The 20303-nt window shown below is 32.5% G+C and overlaps 2 protein-coding genes and 2 non-coding genes across 4 annotated transcripts; 2 read left to right on the plus strand and 2 right to left on the minus strand.

Annotated features, from left to right (window-relative positions):
* On the minus strand, positions 1-73 carry TRNAR-UCU (transfer RNA arginine (anticodon UCU)). The gene has a single exon. It is a non-coding gene; the product is annotated as a tRNA-Arg (tRNA).
* Positions 74-931: 858 nt separating this feature from the next.
* On the minus strand, positions 932-4923 carry LOC102590707 (uncharacterized). Its single transcript, XM_006360155.2, has 5 exons — positions 4524-4923; positions 3260-3849; positions 2071-2389; positions 1689-1770; positions 932-1376 (listed from the first exon to the last, which is right to left on the minus strand). The coding sequence occupies exons 2-5, from the start codon at positions 3816-3818 to the stop codon at positions 1182-1184; spliced, it is 1155 nt and encodes a 384-aa protein (XP_006360217.1). The 5' UTR covers positions 3819-3849; positions 4524-4923; the 3' UTR covers positions 932-1181.
* A 3129-nt stretch (positions 4924-8052) lies between these two features.
* On the plus strand, positions 8053-8126 carry TRNAN-GUU (transfer RNA asparagine (anticodon GUU)). The gene has a single exon. It is a non-coding gene; the product is annotated as a tRNA-Asn (tRNA).
* A 2194-nt stretch (positions 8127-10320) lies between these two features.
* LOC102591062 (calmodulin-like protein 1) lies at positions 10321-12712 on the plus strand. Its single transcript, XM_015314748.1, has one exon. It carries the CDS (start codon positions 10540-10542, stop codon positions 11119-11121), a length of 582 nt encoding a protein of 193 aa, XP_015170234.1. The 5' UTR covers positions 10321-10539; the 3' UTR covers positions 11122-12712.
* The last annotated feature ends 7591 nt before the right edge of the window (positions 12713-20303 follow it).

A 20303-nucleotide genomic window follows, 5' to 3' on the forward strand; every position in this document is an offset into this window, starting at 1 on the left:
CACGCCCAGTGGGACTCGAACCCACAATCGCTTGATTAGAAGTCAAGCGCCTTATCCATTAGGCCATGGGCGCTATTAATATTTAACATCTATTTATTAAATTATAATTGTACGGAAATACATCATGTTTGCAATCCTATTCTGTTATATGCTTGCAACCAAATGTTTCATATAGACCGTAAATAACATTACAATGTAAAGCTTTTCTATAATTTCTTCATAATACTGCGGTTTAAGTTTATCCAATTATTCTGGTTTATTATATTGCTAATACTATAATTTGTTATTAGTCGTGCTATACATAATAATGGGCACCAGTTGCTACTGCCTCTTCGGCATTATTTGAAACATAGTCCAGACACATTTCGTTTTTCGAGAGTCAAATCGTTTAATTTTGACTGCAGATCTAATCTTCAGTTTTCTTGAAATGAAATTTATATATTTGTAAATTACGTAAAAAGTATTATAAGTCACAATAATTGATATTTAAAAGATATATGAAAAATCTACAGTACTAGTTTGAATCTCGAAATCTGAAATGTGTCACATAAATTGGGACAAAGGGAGTACCTTTTTTTTTAGTTTCTAATCCTCTCCCTCGCATAATTAGCTATTGTCTCTTTAAATGCTTTTATGTTGTTCTTTAGCTTATTTATTGCTTGAATAGAGCTAGACCCCAGGAGTTGGTGTGCTATGCAGGTATTAGCTATTTCAAATTCTACTCCAGCATAAGATAATACATAAAAAATAAATTATATGAATAACTTACTTCCTAATTAGCTACCGAACTTTGTATAACTTATGTAGAAATAAATATATGAATAAGTTGTTTCTTTACTATCTACCAAACTACCCTTATAAGTATTCAGATGTGCATCTCAATATAGTTGCTAAATTGGTACAATACCTCAACTGTGACCTTTTTTGGGTAGGTTAGGTACTCATAGAATTTGGTTCCTCACTGCTACCTCTTCTATAACCATATACAAAAACAGTTTTACAAAAGAGTTTTCACAGAGATGGTGTTACTGTTTTGAATATTTAGCAACACCATGGACAAAACTGAATTTAATCAGTCTTCTATGACATCCTTTGGTCACCAAGAATGAAATATACTCCAAACTATGACGAGAATCATATACTGATCCGACCTCGTTGCATTTCAAGAAAGGTATCGCCAACTATTCGACACCACAGTAAAAGCAACTGCTGAATGAGGTGATCTTGAAGTACTTCTGAAAAGGGAAGAGTGTTTTTGAAGTTGTTGGATGACCTTCTAAGAGTGAACCTCTCAGCTTTTGAGCCTTCAACTGAGAAAGTTTAAGCTTGTTCAGAATCTTATCCATAGATGCTGACCTCTTCTTTGATAGTTTCACCTGATTTCCAAAAAAGACAAGTTTGAATCAGTTTTGTACTATTTCAAAACAAGTACTCCCTTTGTTTCAATAATTTGTTTGTCTGATTTTGATTTGACACGGATGTTAGAAAGCAAAAAACACTTTTGAATCTTGAGGTGATATGCGGAATGTACTTGCAATCTTATGTCCTAAACATGTCACGTGGAAAGTTGAAATTAAAGAGTTGCTAAAAAAGAAAGAAACATTCTTTTTGAAACAGACTAAAAAGGAAAGTAAGAAAACAAATTAAAATGGAGGAGTAGAAAGTAATCTGTGGAAAATTTATGCGACCTCGAGCTTCTGGATTGCTGCTTCAGCTTTAGCCTTCTGCAAGTTCTCCCAAGCATTAATCCTGGCTTCCTCTCTTTGCAGCCTACAATAAAACGGAAGGAAAAATCAGTGCTTTGCTTCTGGAGGCATATCCATGATTTAAATTTCACTTGTTCAATGTTTGGATTCATTGAAAATATGGGTCTATGCGGGAATCCAGAGAATTCCCATCTCTACTGGTGAAGTCAAGGTTAAGTAGGCCAGCTCTCTAAGTCGTTCAATCGATAAACTTGCAGAACAGAAAAGGTTAACATTAAGGATGTGATGGTTGTCTTTACTGAAGGACAGCATAGGTAACTTTTTACACTATTATAAGTATCAAAAGCATGAAATGAAGACGTACTTTGGCATGCTCCTTTCTGCATCTGCAACATCCCAGGGTACATTTGAGTCACTTGCATTTTGTAAGTCTTTCCTTGTTTTCCTTACCCCTTTTCTCTGTAATTCTCCGGATATGGGAGGTCCTCTGTCTACCTGTACATCTCTAATCTCAACTTTAGCTGAATGCTTATCATTCGGCTCCTCTATAGAACGGATTGAAGGGGACCTTCCTTTGGGAGAGGAATGTGTACTGTTGTCAGGGCTCATCTGTGTTGCCATATCTCTACATGAAACAACAGGGGAAATAGAATCTGGTTCCTTGGTGCCATCAGCCTTATCATCTGTTCATTGTGTGCAAGAGATTAATGCAATAATATACTTTGCCATGAAAACATTTTTATTCTTATACTTTGGTCTAGCTAGGTGATTGCACAACACATTTTGAAAAGAATAATGAAAGCTTACTCGTCAAAAGAAGAATGCTTAAAATGTCTAATTCAAGAAATCAGGAGGGTTGTGTGTGCGATGTTAAGAGGAATGATTAACTACTGTAAGGTCATATTTCGATAAAAGGTTGACAACTACTATAGACATATTATTGTGCCTAAATGGCTATTTGTGTCTAAATGTCTTGGGAGATAAGAGTTCGACATGGCCTGTAGGTTGACTGCTCACATAAGTGGTTTAGCAATATTAATCCTTCTGTGATTTCATACAATTTTTAACACACGTCTTACAAATTCTCATGCTTATACTTTTCTTTCAAATGAGACGTTATCTCTTGCACATGAGTTCCTTCTTTGAGCAACCTGGTGCATATCAGTTACATTTTATATCAAAGCAAGGGAGGTTTCAAGATCCACAGGTCACTGATTAGTTAGTCCAGAGATGACTGATTTCTCCTGTCAAGATTTGATCTAAAGACCAGATGCAAGGTTCACTAACAGCCTTCAAATGATTAGTATTTAAATAAGGTAGATACCATAGGACCGTTGAGGTTTCTATGCTAATAATACTAAAAGAAGACATTGATTATTGATAGTGCAAGTTGATAAGCAATTGAAGATCAAAGAGTGTAAATGGTAAAATTATGAGAAAACAACCAATGATTAACATATAATTGACGATGAATCCAATTGCATAGGCTTAGTATGCAATAACTAGTCTGTCAAACCAAAACAGAATTTCTTCAAAGAGGAAGAAAATTATACCTTGGGAGCTTGATTCAGCAAAAAAATCTGACAGACCAGGAGCAGTGCTTGCTCGAGCCATGTTATTCTCAGCATACAAAGCACTAGAGGTTGAGCCGGAACCAACACCATAATGAATGGATAATCCATCAGGCACCAGTACACCTGTTGTAAATGGCGAATTTGCTACAAAATTACTTCTATTTCCACCTTCATGGACTAGTACAGAGGGTGAATAGTTTGGCATGAACATAAGTCCAGGATTCTCAAGTGGTCCACTTTTAGACTTTGGCTGTTTTTGCAATTGCACATTTGAAGAAGCCTTGGGAGTGGCATAACCTGATACTGGACTTGTAATCCACCTTTCCGCATCGTCCCATTTAGAAGGCAATGCCCTTCCACTATTAAACGGCATCAATGCAGTAGCAGTAATGTGTCTCCTACTACTATTAGTTGGCAAGGGAACTCGCTCGGAACTCCATCCTTTCTGAAATCCTTCAAAATGATCATCTCCATATTCTGGTGTCGACGGGCTAGTATATGTACCTGAATTCCTCAATGAAGTATTGTGTTTCCTCATGATGTTTAATTATAGCCACATTAGAGCTCCCCTGCCAAATGGATGAGATAAATTTCAAATATGAGATACTAACCATCACCTAAAAACTATTTTGAAAAAGTAGTCTTACAACGTTCTAGACTCCCATAAAATATTCAGGTAATAAACTACTAAACCTAACTAGTTTGAAAAAATTCAAATGTTGTAGCTTCCCAACATTAAGGCATAGCCATAGTGTTACACCTATATACCCAAAATTTAATACTACTATATTTTTTAACCTACTATTAGACCATAGGCATAGCCCTTTTTTAATAATTGCAAAAACTAAAGCAATGATATGAAAATGAAGATTACTAATTAAGCCAAACTCATGTAATCTTGAAGTTGTGGTCATTTTTTCTGTAGTCCATGTTCAGGACCACTCAAAGGGTAATGAAGACCAATAATTGCTAATAGTACCGGATCAAAATTTATCATTGCATTCCCCTGAAATACACAAAACTTTATTCAAATTCATCCCCACTTAAAACCCAACCCCCTCCGAAACATAGCCAGTGTAATCTTTCAAATCGAAGTTTGTTTCTAATATACCCTCAGGCTCAAAAGCACAAGTGCAAGGAATTTATTGGTGAACATAATTTTGAACCAATCAAATTAAAATCGAGAGGAAAAAGGGGGTAAAAGGACAAAAAGCGTAATACTTTCAGCAAAAGCGAAACTCACCCTTGGGACTTTGGTCAATGGAGAGAGTTGATCTATTGTTTATGCCAACTTCTAGTCTCTGAATTGGAAAAAAGCAAATTAGGAAATAGGAATCTTTGGCTACAAAGCCAGAAAATGAAGTTGTAACTAATGAATAAAAAACTAATTGTTGAATTTCCCAGAAAGGGAAAGAAGAAAGAAAACAATAGAAGAAAGATTCTGCAAGTGTGAAAGAAATCAAGAAATGTAAATGTAAGGGGCAGGCGGGTTCAATGATGATACCCAACGTTTTGACTAGAAAAAGTCACTGTATTTCTCCTTGACAGTGAACAAGAGTAACTGTTCAGAGATTTTTGTGAGTCAGTTTAGAAACGTAAGAAAGTTACTGCTAAGCTTTTAATTGGATTTTGTTTTTGACCTGTCAGATTACTACTCCTTTTGTCCTGAGGTCTCATTTCACACTTACTACCACAACAACATAGCCGTGAATCGTAATATCTCGGATCTAGAAAGTAATTCATATCATTATTTTGATAAATTCTTTATTCAAGTACATTAAATTTATTTTACACTTATTGAGGAAAATAAAAAATATAATCTATTAAATATTTTTTGATAATTAAAAAAATTATATTAATTCAAACGACATTTATTTTGAAAAGTAGGGAATAGAAAAGAAAGAGACAAGAAGGGGGTGAAGTTTGTCCGAAACGAATGGGCAAACCCATGTGATTTATGCGACCTCAAACTACGGCGTACACTTCTTTTTTGGACCATTGCTCCTAATTCCATGTATTTTTTTCCCTCCTTAGCTACCCCTTGCCCCTTCTCTTTTTTTAATTAGTAATATAGATTGTATCATAAATACTTATTTTACATTTATATTTTATATTAACTAAATAATTTAATTTGTAATAACTAAAAAATGTATAATATATGCTTATCCTAAATTGGTGATTCAGAATAACAATTAAATTTGTATTAGGAAATGACTCGTGAATTTATTATATATAAATATTATTTCCTTCATTTCAAAATAAGTGAATTATTAAAATATTGCACACTTTTTAAGAAAAGAATATTAAGACATTACTCTTTTTTTAGATGTAATTACTATTTTTATCTTTTTTAAATTATTGTCAAATTATTCTTTAGAATGAATAAACATTAATTATAATAACTACTCTCAATACTTCAAAACAAGTCTTGAAGATTGAACAATAAAGTTAATTTAAACTATGAAAAATGTCTACAAAATTCACTTAATTTGAAATGGAGAAAGTATATTCTTGTTGTTGTATAGCCTACTAAAGAGAATGATAAAATTTATATATAAGGACGATAATTTAAAAGTACAAAGGAAAAAAGTAATTCGTATTGAGCATTTTATGGCATAATTGTCGGATAACGTTGTCGAAAAAGTAAGAATTTGCGAGTTTGAGAGCATGAGTTATTACAACTATGAGAATAATACATCCATTATGATGAAAATTATGCTTTACAAGTGAGGGGAAGATGTAAATTTATAGTATAAACCTTAAATAACGTTTTCCGTCTTCATAGTCCTTCATAATCTCTACATGATATTTTAAGATCATAATATGAAAAGACAGTTTGATACATTCTACATATATTTAATATAAGATCACAAGACTAAAAAAAATTATTTAGTTAAATTTCGTATCAAATCAAAATCAGTCAAACAAATTAAAATGGAGGGAATTTCAAATAGGGTTATTCACAATTATTCTCTATATAGTTGTCCACTATTGACTTGGCGCACACCTTAGGTAATAAAAGTAATATATATTACCCTTTGAATATATCAAATTAATGCTTTGAGAAATGTATTGCATATTGAATAGTATTTAATTACTAGCAAGGGTAAAATAGACACAAAATATCTCTTTATTTTCTAAATTAGACAAGTAATGTTGAATAACTATGTTTAATATAGTAGACAAATAAAGATGGATGAATGACCAAATCATGAAGTAAACATCTTTTATGGATCAATACATATACGGTCAAACCTTTTTATAGTAAACATGTAGCTTTCTTTATGTTAACACTGATTCATGCATTAATCTCTTGATCAATGTAAGCTTCAAGGATGAAAATAGTATGAGGGTAAAAAAGCAAATATCGGTAGTGTTTTTTCGTAAAGTTATAAGCATAACTTATGGTGATGTGCATCATTTGAATATAATTTTATTTTTTTTTGCATGACATTAATAATGATTATTATAAATATTTTAATATTTTATTTTACATTCAATATATTTCTTATAAAATATTGTGTAATGACTGTTCTAGTAGGATAATTTTATAAAGAGTCTAATATTATAATGAATGTCATTGTTATTAGCTGCAATTAATTAATGATAATGACTTAATTGACGCTAAAATCATATTTTTAATAACATTTAGCACTCTTTATAAATGTCGATAAAGCCTAAAAAGACACTGAATTCAATGACAATTAACTAATACCGATAAAAGTTTTATCATCCTTTGTTAATTTGTATATTTATTGCCGCTAAAAGATATTTTTATTATAACGGTAGAATGTTGTTATAAAAAAACTAAAATATAATATGAAAAATCAGATCACTATAGTGAAATGTCGTTATAACAAATGTACATTAAACAAAAAAATTATTGTAAATAAAACTGTGAATGAAATAGCAAGCATTTAGTTTGTCCAGAAGACAAGAGAAAATGAAAAAAAAAAAAAGTTCCTTAATAGCCCATTAAATAGTACTCTTTCTATCCCTAATTACTTGTTCACTTTTTTTAAAAAAATTGTTCTTAATTACTTGTCAATTTTGATAAATAAAAAAATTACAATTTTTTAACCTATTATACCCTCAATTAATTACTTTAAAAAAATAAAACTTCTTGAAAATCTTAAGGGGTCGTTTGGTTGGGAACAAGTTATCCCAGGATTAGTTATCCTGGGGTTAGCTATCGTGGGATAACTTATCCCACCATGTATATGGGATAACTTATTCCATCACTATGATATAAATGGTGGGAAGTTATCCCAAACAAGATACAAAAAATTATCCCATCACTATTTATTTTTATCTCTCACACCAAACGACTCCTAAATTTTTAATCTATCCACTTCATAATACATAGAGGTAAAATGGACAATTCACTATGTCAATAATTATTTTCTTAAAAAGTGTGTCGATTCAAAAGTGGACAAGCAATTAGGGAGATAGGGAGTAGCTGAACATTTTTTTAATCTTTTTAAGTTTGTCAAAATAGGCACTTTCATTCTCTTCGTCAAAATTTATTAAATATTTGATGAAATCTAGACATTCTTAATTTTTTATAAATATAAATGATGAAAGAAAAAAAATGGTTTGGACAATATTTCATAAACTGTTTAAACCCTACCTTCAAACATTAATAACCAATTTTTTCCCCAGAAAATATAATTTTGATATTAGATTAAAGTTGGAGATAATATTTCGCTGCTGATTTGGTGGCCTCAAAAAAGGATTAGTCTTATATGATACAATACATATTTGTATCAACAGCTGGAATAGCTCAGTTGGTTAGAGCGTGTGGCTGTTAACCACAAGGTCGGAGGTTCAAGCCCTCCTTCTAGCGTTCTATTTTTACACTTTTTGTTTCGACCAATTTCTTTTTTTAAAAAAACTATGTATCTTTAGAGCAACTTTCACATATAGCAAATACAAAATTCATATTTGTATGCTATAAAGTTTGCATAATTGCGCTCCATAGCAAGCATATATATGTATAATTCGCTATACATATACAAAAAAAAAACAGTTGTATAATCTGCTTTGGTATACATATACAAAAATATCAATTGTATAAAGTGAGAGAGGCGAGTGAGAGAGCGAGATCTGGGAGAGTGGTGAGCGAGATCTGGGAGAGGGGAGAGAGAGGAACGAAAATATATGTATATATACAATTTTCTCTCGCTTTATACAAACACAAACGCATTTTATACACTTTGCGTTTTTTGTATAAAGTGAGAGAGACGACATTTTATACAATTTGCATTTTTTGTATAAAGTGAGAGAGGCGAGTGAGCGAGCGAGATCTGGGAGAGTGGCGAGCTAGATCTGGGAGAGGGGAGAGAGGGGAACGAAAATATATGTATATATACAATTTTCTCTCGCTTTATACAAACACAAACACACTTTATACACTTGCGTTTGTATAAAAAAATGAGAGAGGTGAGGGAGAGAACTAGGGAGAGAACGAGAGTGGCGAGCGAGATTCACCAGGAGAGAGGTGAAATAGCAACAATTTGCTATGAGGTACAATTAAATCAAACTATATTTATAGCATTTAATTTGAATTAATAGTTTGCTATTATATACAATTTTCCCTTATCTTTACTATTTATTTAATTCTCAAAGCACTCTTTCCAAAACAAAATAAAAAATTATATCCATCGTTCCTCCTTTATTTCAAAATTATATTTTTGGATAAAAAAAGATTAAGGATATTGTTAGTCATTTTAACAAAAAAACAATTTATCAACACTTTTGATTAAATACATTTTCTACTTATTTTTTGGTTTTAGCTTTTTATCTAAACACATAATAGTTTATTTATAAAATCAATTTTAGCACTTAAAAATGATTTCCAACACTTAAAACGTAGCAACCATATATAAGATTGTAGGTTCCATAATATACATGTGTCTAACGTGAAAGTGAGACTTGATACACACGACATCCAAAGGGAAGAAAGTTTCAAGTAACTTGGATCTATGAGAGATTGAAGGGGATGTCACCTATCTCAATGGCGTAGCCACCTGTGGTGGTCAGGGTGTCCTATCCTTCGTCGGGAAAAAATATTGTATATACAAGTAAAATGATACACGAAATGATTAAATAACATATTTTAGACACCCTTAACATAACAAACTATTATAGCCTAGTGGTTTCACCTCCTTAGAATGAGGAAGTGCTCGTGTGTTTGAATCTCACTAGTTCTACTTTTTGAAAAGAGTTTTTGTTGTGCTATTTCTAGACACCCTTTGTGAAATTTCTGGTTTCGTCACTGACCTATCTTATTGGTGCAATTAGGTGGATGAAATAGAAGCTCGCATCCGGAGTCTTATTTGATACAAAGGTGCCACCAAAAATTAAAGGAAAGCTCTATAGAGTGATGGTTAGACCAATTCTTTGTAAATTATATGGGGCGGAGTGGTGACTAATCAAAAACTCTCACTTTCAAAAGATGAAAATTGCAGAAATGAGGATGTCGCGGTGGATGTGTGAGGATATTAGCTAGGAAAGACAATATTTGAAATCTGAGAATATCTGAGATAATGTGGGAGTAACTTGGGTGGAGGACAAGATATGGAAAACGAGGTTAAGATACTTCGGATATGTAAAGAGGACAGGCATGGATACCGCAATACATGGATGGTTTTAAGAGAGGTAGAAGTAAACCGAAAAAATATTTAAGGGAGTTGATTAGACAGAACATGACATAGCTCCAACTTTATGGGGACATGTCCTTATATCAATTACACCTTAATTCAGAAATGCATATTTTGCCTGTGAAATACTTTATGGCCGGCTGATAAGAAGGATAATTTGGAAATTGGAAGTTTAGTGGATATTGGCATCAAGGAAAGGAGTGGTGTTATATTTTTATTCTTTAAATGCCCTTAGATTCGTCTTAATTAGAAGTAGTAAAATTGAAGTTTGCTAGTAGTAGAATTTATGCCCAAGCTATATAGTACACTAGTACTATATATTCACTTTTAGTAGTTGTCTTATATTTTTCAGATTACTAATCTCACTTTTTATGAACAGTTACATGTAGTTTCTTAATGAAAAGAGGATTTTGGTCATATTGTATGGTGAATTGGGAATAAATTAAAGAACATCAAAAGCTTTCTGGCCCATAGATATATCTGAGTGCGCTCTTGTATTGCACAAAGAAAGTTGATGTATCTAATTTTTAGAGCTATATATATTCACAGTTAGTCTTGCAAATTTTAACATCAATATATATTAATTCACCATATAACATGTCGAATAGTACTACTTCAAGTTTTCTCTATTTTCGTTACGAAAGTTTTAGAAAGTCGATGTCGAAATCTAAGCGATCACTTCACCTCTCAAAGGTAAAGCAAACGCCAAGCACAACGTCTTTGGTTCATTTCAGTCCAAAATTGGAGGAAATGAAAAGAGTGTTTGACAAATTTGACACAAACAAAGATGGAAAAATCTCTAAAGAGGAATATAAATTGGCGATGAAGATGATGAGCAGCGGTGGGGGAAATACAAAATCTTATGAAGTTGATGATGCATTTCAGGCTGCAGATACTAATGGGGACGGATTCATTAACTTTGAGGAGTTCATGAGAGTGCAGAGTCTCGAAGGTGGTGTGAATTCGACTGATATTAAAAGCGCTTTCAAGGCGTTTGATTTGGATGGCGATGGGAAAATTAGTGCAGAGGAATTGTTGCAAGTTCAGCGAATGTTGGGAGAAAAATGTAGCTTAGAGAGTTGCAAGAAAATGGTCAGAAGTGTTGATGCTAATGGGGATGGACTTATAGACATGGATGAATTTGTGACCATGATGACGCGTACCATGAAGCTCGTATGAGAGTTGTCCAAGTACACGAAAACAATGTAGTAATGTCATACAATAGCTGCAGATATATATATAGTCTCGATCCGTTTTCTTACTGCAATAAAGTATCCTATTTTCTATATTTGAGTTTGTTATGCCGATTAAATTTCAAAAAAAAAAAAAAACTTCCAAAGAAATATATAGTGTTACAATTGTAGCACTAGATATAATAACTTATGTAATATTTCGATTTTGTTCTGAGACAGAAACGCGATTAACTCATTTTCCAGTACATTAGGCTTGTGAGCAACCAAAAACACAGTGATTCTGGTTGAGGGTGTACCAAATTAAAGTATTACATAGATTATGAATTATTAGGACTCACAGTCTATGTACTTGTAGGACTTAATTTGTGTTGTACTAGATTACCTTACCTATTCCCCTTACCAATATAATATCCCCTTTGTATTCATAATATATATGAAACAGATATGCAACCATGAGCCTCTGTACATGAATGTCATGCCAGCGAGAAGTGCCATGATCTAACCTTTAGGGTTGAGTTTGGTTGAAGTTCATTTCTTCACATGACCAATTTGTGTATTACCCAATGACGGACCCCCATGTATTATGCTGCTACACTCCAAATGTCCACTCTTAGCGTGCATTGGACGCTAGAGTCCCATGCACGTTAGTCGAGGAAATGAATTGATCAACAATCTTTCCAGCTTGATTCTAAGATGCTGCACTAATTGTGGTAAAATGGGACTCTATTCAAGAATCTGTGTCATTTTCATTTTTATTTTTATTTTACTTCTTACTATTGGAAATGGAATAAAATTGCTAGAATCAGCATCATTATTTCAAATCCACAAATGAAAAAAACAATTCATATTATTAGTGTGAATCAATTCGTTTTGAACAAAAGTCCAAAAGTAAAAGATGCCCATCAAATTTTATAATGCTAGAAAGATTCCCTAGCACTTGTAAAGTTAGTGCAAATTTAACAGCCTAACATACACATTCTCTACAAGTTTTTTAATTTTCTCTTTGTTAACTAACTAAAGGGGAAGGAACAATACAAATGGCTATAATGAGTTGTTTCGAGCTTCCAGTGCAGCAGCCCGATAGGGATATGTCAGTACAAGAATTCAAGGTGTGGATTAAGCAATTCGACATGAATCATGACAAGCGTATTAGCCCTGAAGAATTAACAGAAGCACTTGAGAGTCTACACATGTGGTTCAGCTCATGGAAGGCTCGTCGAGTCATGAAGGATGTTGATGCTGATCATACAGGATTCATTGATAACAAGAAAGAAGTAGAGAAACTGGTCAAGTATGCCCAACAACGCTTGCACATGAAAATCCATCAAAGTTAAGTACATACGGGTGACTCCCTTGCTGATTTGAACCCACAATCTTAAGATTGAGGGGACTTTGGTTGTCATGTTGTTGCCTTTTTCTTTATGTATGGAAATCCACTTGTTAATTAATCAAACCTCTTGGTCGTGTAAACTTATCAAAGGTAAAAAATTTCCTAACCAAGAACTCCTTTATTTTCGTTATTTACATCAATAAAGTGTGGCTAATTATAATTCATTAACTGATAATTATTGCAATTACCAATTAACCATGAGAGCTTGGACGGTTGATATTGTCGCATAATAGTAAGTGTAATAGTATAATGATTTTACTATTACAGTATTACTTTAGTAAAAGTAATAGTAAGGTCACGCTTAAAAATAGTACTAAATTTAAACTTTAAAATCACCACTACACACACCCAAACTCACTTATAAATTAAGGACGAATCGTATGGATTTATATACAAATCCTAGTAATTTGTTAGTACTCATGATAAAACAAGTCGCTCATCAATTTGAATTCCGTCAAAATTTATGATCGAAATAACCAAGTGTCAAGTTTGTATAGAAATCCTTACGATTTTTATAGCAAAACAAGTTTTGGCCACCAATTTGAAATCCATTCTTAAGGATTTCGCTATTTAATGCTGGTCGCTAATCTAATTTTTCACAAACTTTTCTTAATGATTACAAAACTTAAATAGTGACATCGAAAGTGCCTATTTCTGTAAATCTTCCAAAGTGGGCCTAGATATTGGGGTTGCACATCTCCACTAAATGAAACGAAATGATCAGCCCGAGTGATCTTTGCTTCATCCGTTCATATTTGACTTGGCATATATATACTTTTAAAAAATATAATTAGAATTGTATTTTATGATATTATTTATAGTTATTATAAGTGCCCGAGTAAATTCTGCTTCATCCGTCCAATCACTATTGTATATTCTTACTATTGATTTTGTAGAGCCCTCGTTCACATACATCATTTACAAGGTTTTCTCCATTTACAAAAATAAAATATCTTATAAATTCTATCGAAAGAACAAAATTTAAGGGTTGGCCGCAGGCTAATTTGGGTTAATATTGTATTGGCCCTTCAATATGAAAGGCCGGATCGTTAAGCTCTCCAACCCAATCTAAGTCGGTCTATTTGGACGCTCCTAGTAAACATTAAGTGGAAGTAAAATTTTGAAAAAACTATCTAATTACATAAATATTGCTATCATATTTACTAATTCTTCATATAGTTTGAAATAATAACATATTATCTTACTAATTAATAATTTCATATCAGATTTCAAGTCAGATACACATAGATACATGTATTTTTGTTACCTGATACACTAAAATAAGGAAAGAGGCAAGCTAGAGAAGGAGAAAGGCGAGTGAGATCCTCATATGCATGTGAATCCCCCCAGATACATGCTAATCACATTAGATACATGTATCTAGTAACTAAATATATGTATCTAGGATATCACATACATGGAGAGAGGCGAGCGAGAGAGGAGAGTGACAAGCGAGATGGGAGAGAGGTGAGTGAGGGAGTCAAATACATATGAATTCACTTAATTACAGTGTATTTAAAACAAATTACACTTAATTTTGACCCATGTATCTGGGATACATTTATCTAAACGTATTTGGACGAGTCAAATACATAGTATCCGAAGTCCAAAATCTAGTAAGATTTATAATATGCAAACAACACGAATCTAAATAATTAGCTCATAAACTAGTGAGATTTCTCTAAGTTACCAAAATAATTCCACTAAGCTAATATAGAAGCTAGGATCAACAATTAACCAAAAAAAAAGTTCCCCAATCTACTCTTTTTCCTTTTGTAAGGGGTCCAAATATGCCTTTAAAATTGAGCAAATATATCTTTATTAATTATTTAGTTCTTATATGTTCTTAGGTTCAATAATTGATCCAAATATATTCTTAATTTAACAAGAACCCTCAATTAATCTAATTATCTCATTAAAAATGGTCAAATATTCCCTTACTAACGTATGCTAAATTGAGCAATATTTCTTTAGCTCCTATCTACCTCGCACACATACCAAAATTTTTCCATCGAAACTTTATAGCAATAGAGAATGGAAAAAATGGTGAATAGCTCGAGGAACTCTGAAGTTGCATGAGTTGTAAATCCATTGTGTACTTTTGTAGCTTTTTAGTGATCTATATATATATATATTATATATGTGGAGGCGTAGTCGTATTAGCTTTAGGTGTTAGTCAATCCACTTTACTTTTGACTCCTCATGTCTAAGTTCAAAAAGCTACATAGTATCTCTGCAAAAGCTGTTACTTAATCTTATTAGTATTATAAACACCTTGTGGATTTCGAAGAATATGTTTGTCTACTGTTTTTGGGCGAACTTTTTACTTGTTAGAAGGTTGGGGGGTTGAAAAAAGGCGGAGGTAAAATTTTAACTATATGAATTTGAGATTCGAATTCTTTAAAGTTGTTATGTTTTAAATTAAAGAGAAGAGTATTAGAAACACTCATAAATTCAACGTAAATTATTAGTTTCATTTTTGATTTATTGGTAGTCTTAAAATATCTATTAACTTGACTAATTGAACTTAAATACACCATAATCTTTCAACTTGAGTAAAATACACCTCTAAATTCTCCAAAGTTTAGGAGTGTTTTCAGCACTTCTCTCGCCTTTTTATTAAGAGCCTTATGTTCCTACAAAGAGCTTGAGATCCCACTTATCGAGGGTGTATCTAAGTTTAGTTAGTCAAGTAAAATGGTGTTTTTAAGTTGTCAATAGTTCAGAGACGAAATTAATAATTTATGTCAAGTTCAACAGTATTTTCAATACTTGTCTCTGATGAGTCCGATATTTGGACTCATTTAGGGTTTTGTTTATATAGATTTAGTGTCCTCAAATGCTTATTTTGTGCCAATAACTGATGTTAAATCTTTGATTTTCAGGAATATGGATTGAGGAACAAAGCAAGGACACTAACAGGCAAAAAAAAACAAAACAAGCTGAAGAAATGAAGATGGGTGAGCCTGAGGATCGCCAAGAGCACTCGGCGTGTCGCCGAGTGGCTCATCTAACCACCTAAAGTTCCAGTGTGTCAAGCCCTGAAGGAAAGAACCAAGTCGGCGACGAAAAGGAGCAGTCGGCGAATCGCCGAGTGGTTCCGCGAAGCCAAGATAGATCTCCCAAAGTTACAAACCTTGAAGATGCCGAATACCAAGGCGAAAGAGCGATGGAAGAGACCAAAGGGTGGCTCGCCGATTGGATCGGTGAGCCCGACTTACTTCGCCAAAGGGGATTTTGTAGCTTATTTTTGGCGACTATAAATACGTTTTTTGAACATTTAGTTTAAGAATCTTTTTTGACATTTGAGATAATTTTTATGAAGTTCTATCATCTGGAGACAGTTTTCTCCAGAGTTTTCTTTAGCTTTGAAGGATTGAAGAAATTCACTTTTGAGAAATTGGAAGTGGGTCTTTGAGATTCATCAAATTGGAGCATTGTAAAGATGAAATCACTCTTACCCAGTTGATGGATAATCAATTTGGTAACTGTTTTTACCTTTTTATAATGTCTAGCTAAAACCCCAATTCTTGGGGTGTGATCATGTGATTGTGGGTTGATTTAGCTTATGGGTATTGCTAATTATTAGTTTAAATGCTATTTAAAAGTGAGTTTAATCATTAATTGTGGTTTAATTTAAGAATTGTAGTTGCAAATGCAGTTCTATGTTTGTGTTCTTGGCTTGCTCGAGAGAGAGAGGTTTTAGAACTAAGATTTTTGATTGATGGTTTGTGGGTATTGGGTTGATCTGGGTTTAGCTCGAGAGAGTAAATCCTAAACCCAATCCCAAACATTTAGCTCGAAAGAGTGAATGGATTAAGGTGTGGACTGCTCTTAATTTGCATGCTTGTTGATGTTCGAGAGAAATCACTTGATTCGGGGTAATTGTTCGAGAGAAAATTACCTCCCTTATAGTCAAGCCTACTCACTAATATCTAGCTATTTATTAATACTTGCAATAACCCATATGCCTATATTTGCCTATAATTGATCACATCCCAAGAATCCGTCTCATTACTGTTAATTCCTATTGTTCGTACTGCTTTTAGTTGATAACTAAAACCAAAACCCCCCATCTGACATTCGTGTCACCCCTTTACTTGATTATGTTTTTAATCGATAATTTCTATTCCTATGGCTGATTAGACCACATTCATACTTCCTAATTGAATTTGAGACACGTACTGCTCCCTGTGGGATTCGCCCCCAACTCATTTAGTTGGGTTTTATACTGATTTACGATCGTTGAACACCTAGAATTGGATGAGGTGTGCTTGAAACGTCAAATCAGTCTCTTAATAATTTGTATATAATCGATGGAACTTTAATATAAATACTCCACCCGTTTCAATTTGTTGACATATTTTTAATTTCTTTTAGTCCGTTTAAAAAAATGAATTTTTCCTTTTTTTTTAGGGATTCTTTAATTTCAAATTTTCAAATGGCATGTTTAAAGCTATATCATTAAATAACATTTTAAAATTTCTTTTACTTTCTTAAACTATGTATCAAGCTAAAATAGGTCAATCAAACTAAAAGGAAGAAAGTAAAACATTTGGACCAAAACTACTAACTTTGATCAAATTCGTAATTGAAGCGTTAACTCTGCATTCCCTAGGTTCGAATCTACTTTGTTAAAAGAAAAAGGTTGCATGGAAGAATCAAAATTCAAACCTATGACACATCTTAGAAAAATAAGGATCAACTAAAACCAACACATAAAAGCACTTTCCATGACCAAAAATAATTAAATGTACAACCTTTTTAACATATACAATGCACCGATTCCTCCTATTGTAACTCAAACAATATTACGTTAAGTAAGACAAAGTGAGTACTACTGAACACCGTTTATATTAAAAAAGAATCTTTGTTATGCCGCCTCTGTTATATAGGGGAGCTAGTTTAATAGGTCAAAGGAGTTGCACCTAGAGATTGTAGATAACGTGGTCCCTCTTGAGTATTATCATTATTATCCACCAACATAGGTTTTGCTGCACTAGTAGGAGCACTTTATCCTTAATTAGAGTTATTGGGTTCGAACTTTGAATATGAAGAAATTTTTGTTGGAAGTATCATACCCGAATGAGCCTTGCAGTATGCGATTCAAATTTAATTTGAGCTCTAATGTGGATGCCGAACACAGGGTGGAAAAAAAAACCATTATTAGCCAGCTCATTCAGTGTTAATACATACAAATCCAAGTCAAATACAAGTCCAGTAGTACTTACTGCACCTTCTCTGCTTCGACGTGGCTGCATTCACTGCAATTTGAATGTAACCCCCCTCTCTCTTTTATTTCTCTTAGCTTAAAGCATTTAAAACATTACAAACTAATGGCCCATCCCCTTTAATATAATGACTCACTATTGTTTTGGTTTCTTCATTGCCAACCAAATGCAAACTGACAATTTATCCCTGCTTCTACCTTTCTTCCATTTTTCAATCTTTGGTTTTCCTGACCCCACATTTTAACTTTTTATATAATCCATTACAAATTGATTTTGGTTACCATGTGAATTTTCTGTAGTCATTGCATTCTGTTCATGTCTATCATCATATACCCGCATAATGTTCCGTTCTGATTAGTTTGCACGCACCTCGATTAATTTAATGAGAGATCTATCATTTACCACAAAAGCAATTGATTTTAAGTAACTCTGTCCATAAAAGCTATAACAAATAAAAAGGAATCGCCTAGTAATATTTTTGTTAAAACCTAGAAACTAATCACTTCCTAATACTTCATTCTTCTAGCTGACTGAATAGCTTAACTTAACCTTCTAACTGCTTTTAAAATGTACAACTCAACTAATTCTAACACTCTCCTCACGTTGGGAATGGAAAAAAGTTTTTCATTAGGAACTATTAATACCATGTTGCTGGTTAAAAACTATGTCATTTCTATTGGAGAGAAAGGATTGAAAACACCTCTGAACTTGATGCAGATTATTAGTTTTATCTCCGAACTATTTACAGTCTTAATTAAAAACAGCCCTCTACTTGACTAACTAATCTTATATATACCCCCGATACACCTTGATCTGTCACATCATGACATAACAAGTGATCTCAAACTCTTGTAGGAATATGAAGTTTTTATTATTAAAAAAAAAAAAAAAGTGTTGAAAACACTCCTAAACTCGGTGAGATTTTAGAGGTGTATTTCACTCATATTACAAGATTGGGGTGTATTTAAGTTCAATTAATCAAGTAAAGAAATGTTTTTAAGGCGGTCAATAGTTCAAAAATAAAACTAATAATTTACGCTTAATTTTTAAATTCTTTTTTAAAATTCATGTATTTTGTCGAGATCTAACTAGACAATAATTTGACTGAGCAAATTCCAAGAAAATGTGACTGATTTTCTACATATTATGCAATTATTTCTTTGTCCCATGAAGCTCTAGTATATACTACACACTGGATGGGCGTTTTAAAAAATAAAAAATGGGAGCACCATAGGCCAAAAAGAAGGAATTTAGGTGTGGAATGCACGAAACACAAAATATAACGATATTGTCCATCTGATAATAAAACTTGAAGGGTATCAAAAGGACAAGAAAATGAAAGCGTCCAACAAATGGGATTATGATTAATTTAATACATTATGAATTGACAAATAGGCTTCCAGATTCTATCAAAGATTTATTCGTCAGACTATTATATGTCACGCCAAAATATAATAGTAAAAAAAAGTTATTATATTGAAACCCAAACATATAGTCAAAAGACGTATCCTTGAATATTATTTGAACCAAAAATGAAAAAGACCCTCTTCCCGCTCCCCCTGACAATATAAATACAAACATATACAGTTGTTTCGAACAGAGGTACGTAGAGAGGAGGGGTCCCTTTACGAATTTATTGGAGGAATAAGGAGTAGCTAACACCTAAGGGGTCGTTCGTTTTGATAAAGTGTATTAGAAAAAATATTATCTTATTTTATAATTGAATTCATCTGAATAAAGTATCAAATTATAAATTAATTATTTTACTAGTACAATGATTTTAGTATTAAGAACCTTTAGAGAAAAAAAATTAAATTTTGAATCGATCTTAATGATATAGCAAAAAAAAAATGTTTACAATATGAGTGTATTTTAATATGTTATCAATAAGTTACTTCATTTTTTCAAGTTATTGCCCCGTCATGGGTTGTTTCATGGAATTTTCGGGTTAAAGCTAAACCATATTTTTATTTATAAGAGGGCAAGCCTATTTCATAATATTCGTATGCTAATGAGGGAAAAGAAACTTATCTCTGATTTTTGGATCAATCAAATAAGATAAAGATAGATAGAGGTTGGTCAGGATGAGATAAGTAAGGATATTTTATGAGATTATTTTATTTCATCATCTATATGAGATAGTAATCTCATTATTTTAGTATAACTAATGAAATAAAATAATCTCGAGATTAGCTGATTTCTCAAATCAAATATGGATAAAGTTAATATCAAAATTTATTTCGAAATTATTATCTTAATCTCACTTATGATCCTGAAATCATTATCTTAATCTCAAGTACACATTAGATGGCGAATAGTGTTAGCTCGGAACTACCTACAAGATGAAATAAAGTAATGGTACTAAGTTGAATGGAATAAGGTGTAATATTCAGAAATGAATTTGAGATTAAATTTATACTCTATTTGATTGAAGATATAAGTTTAACCTTAGGATATCTCACATTGCATGTGTACTAATCGAGTATTTTGAAAAACTAAGTCGAGATTTAAATGTTGAATTACAAGAAAAATATATGAAAAGTACAT

Source organism: Solanum tuberosum, unplaced genomic scaffold (assembly GCF_000226075.1).
Source record: "Solanum tuberosum cultivar DM 1-3 516 R44 unplaced genomic scaffold, SolTub_3.0 scf00316, whole genome shotgun sequence".
Taxonomy (NCBI): Eukaryota; Viridiplantae; Streptophyta; class Magnoliopsida; order Solanales; family Solanaceae; genus Solanum; species Solanum tuberosum.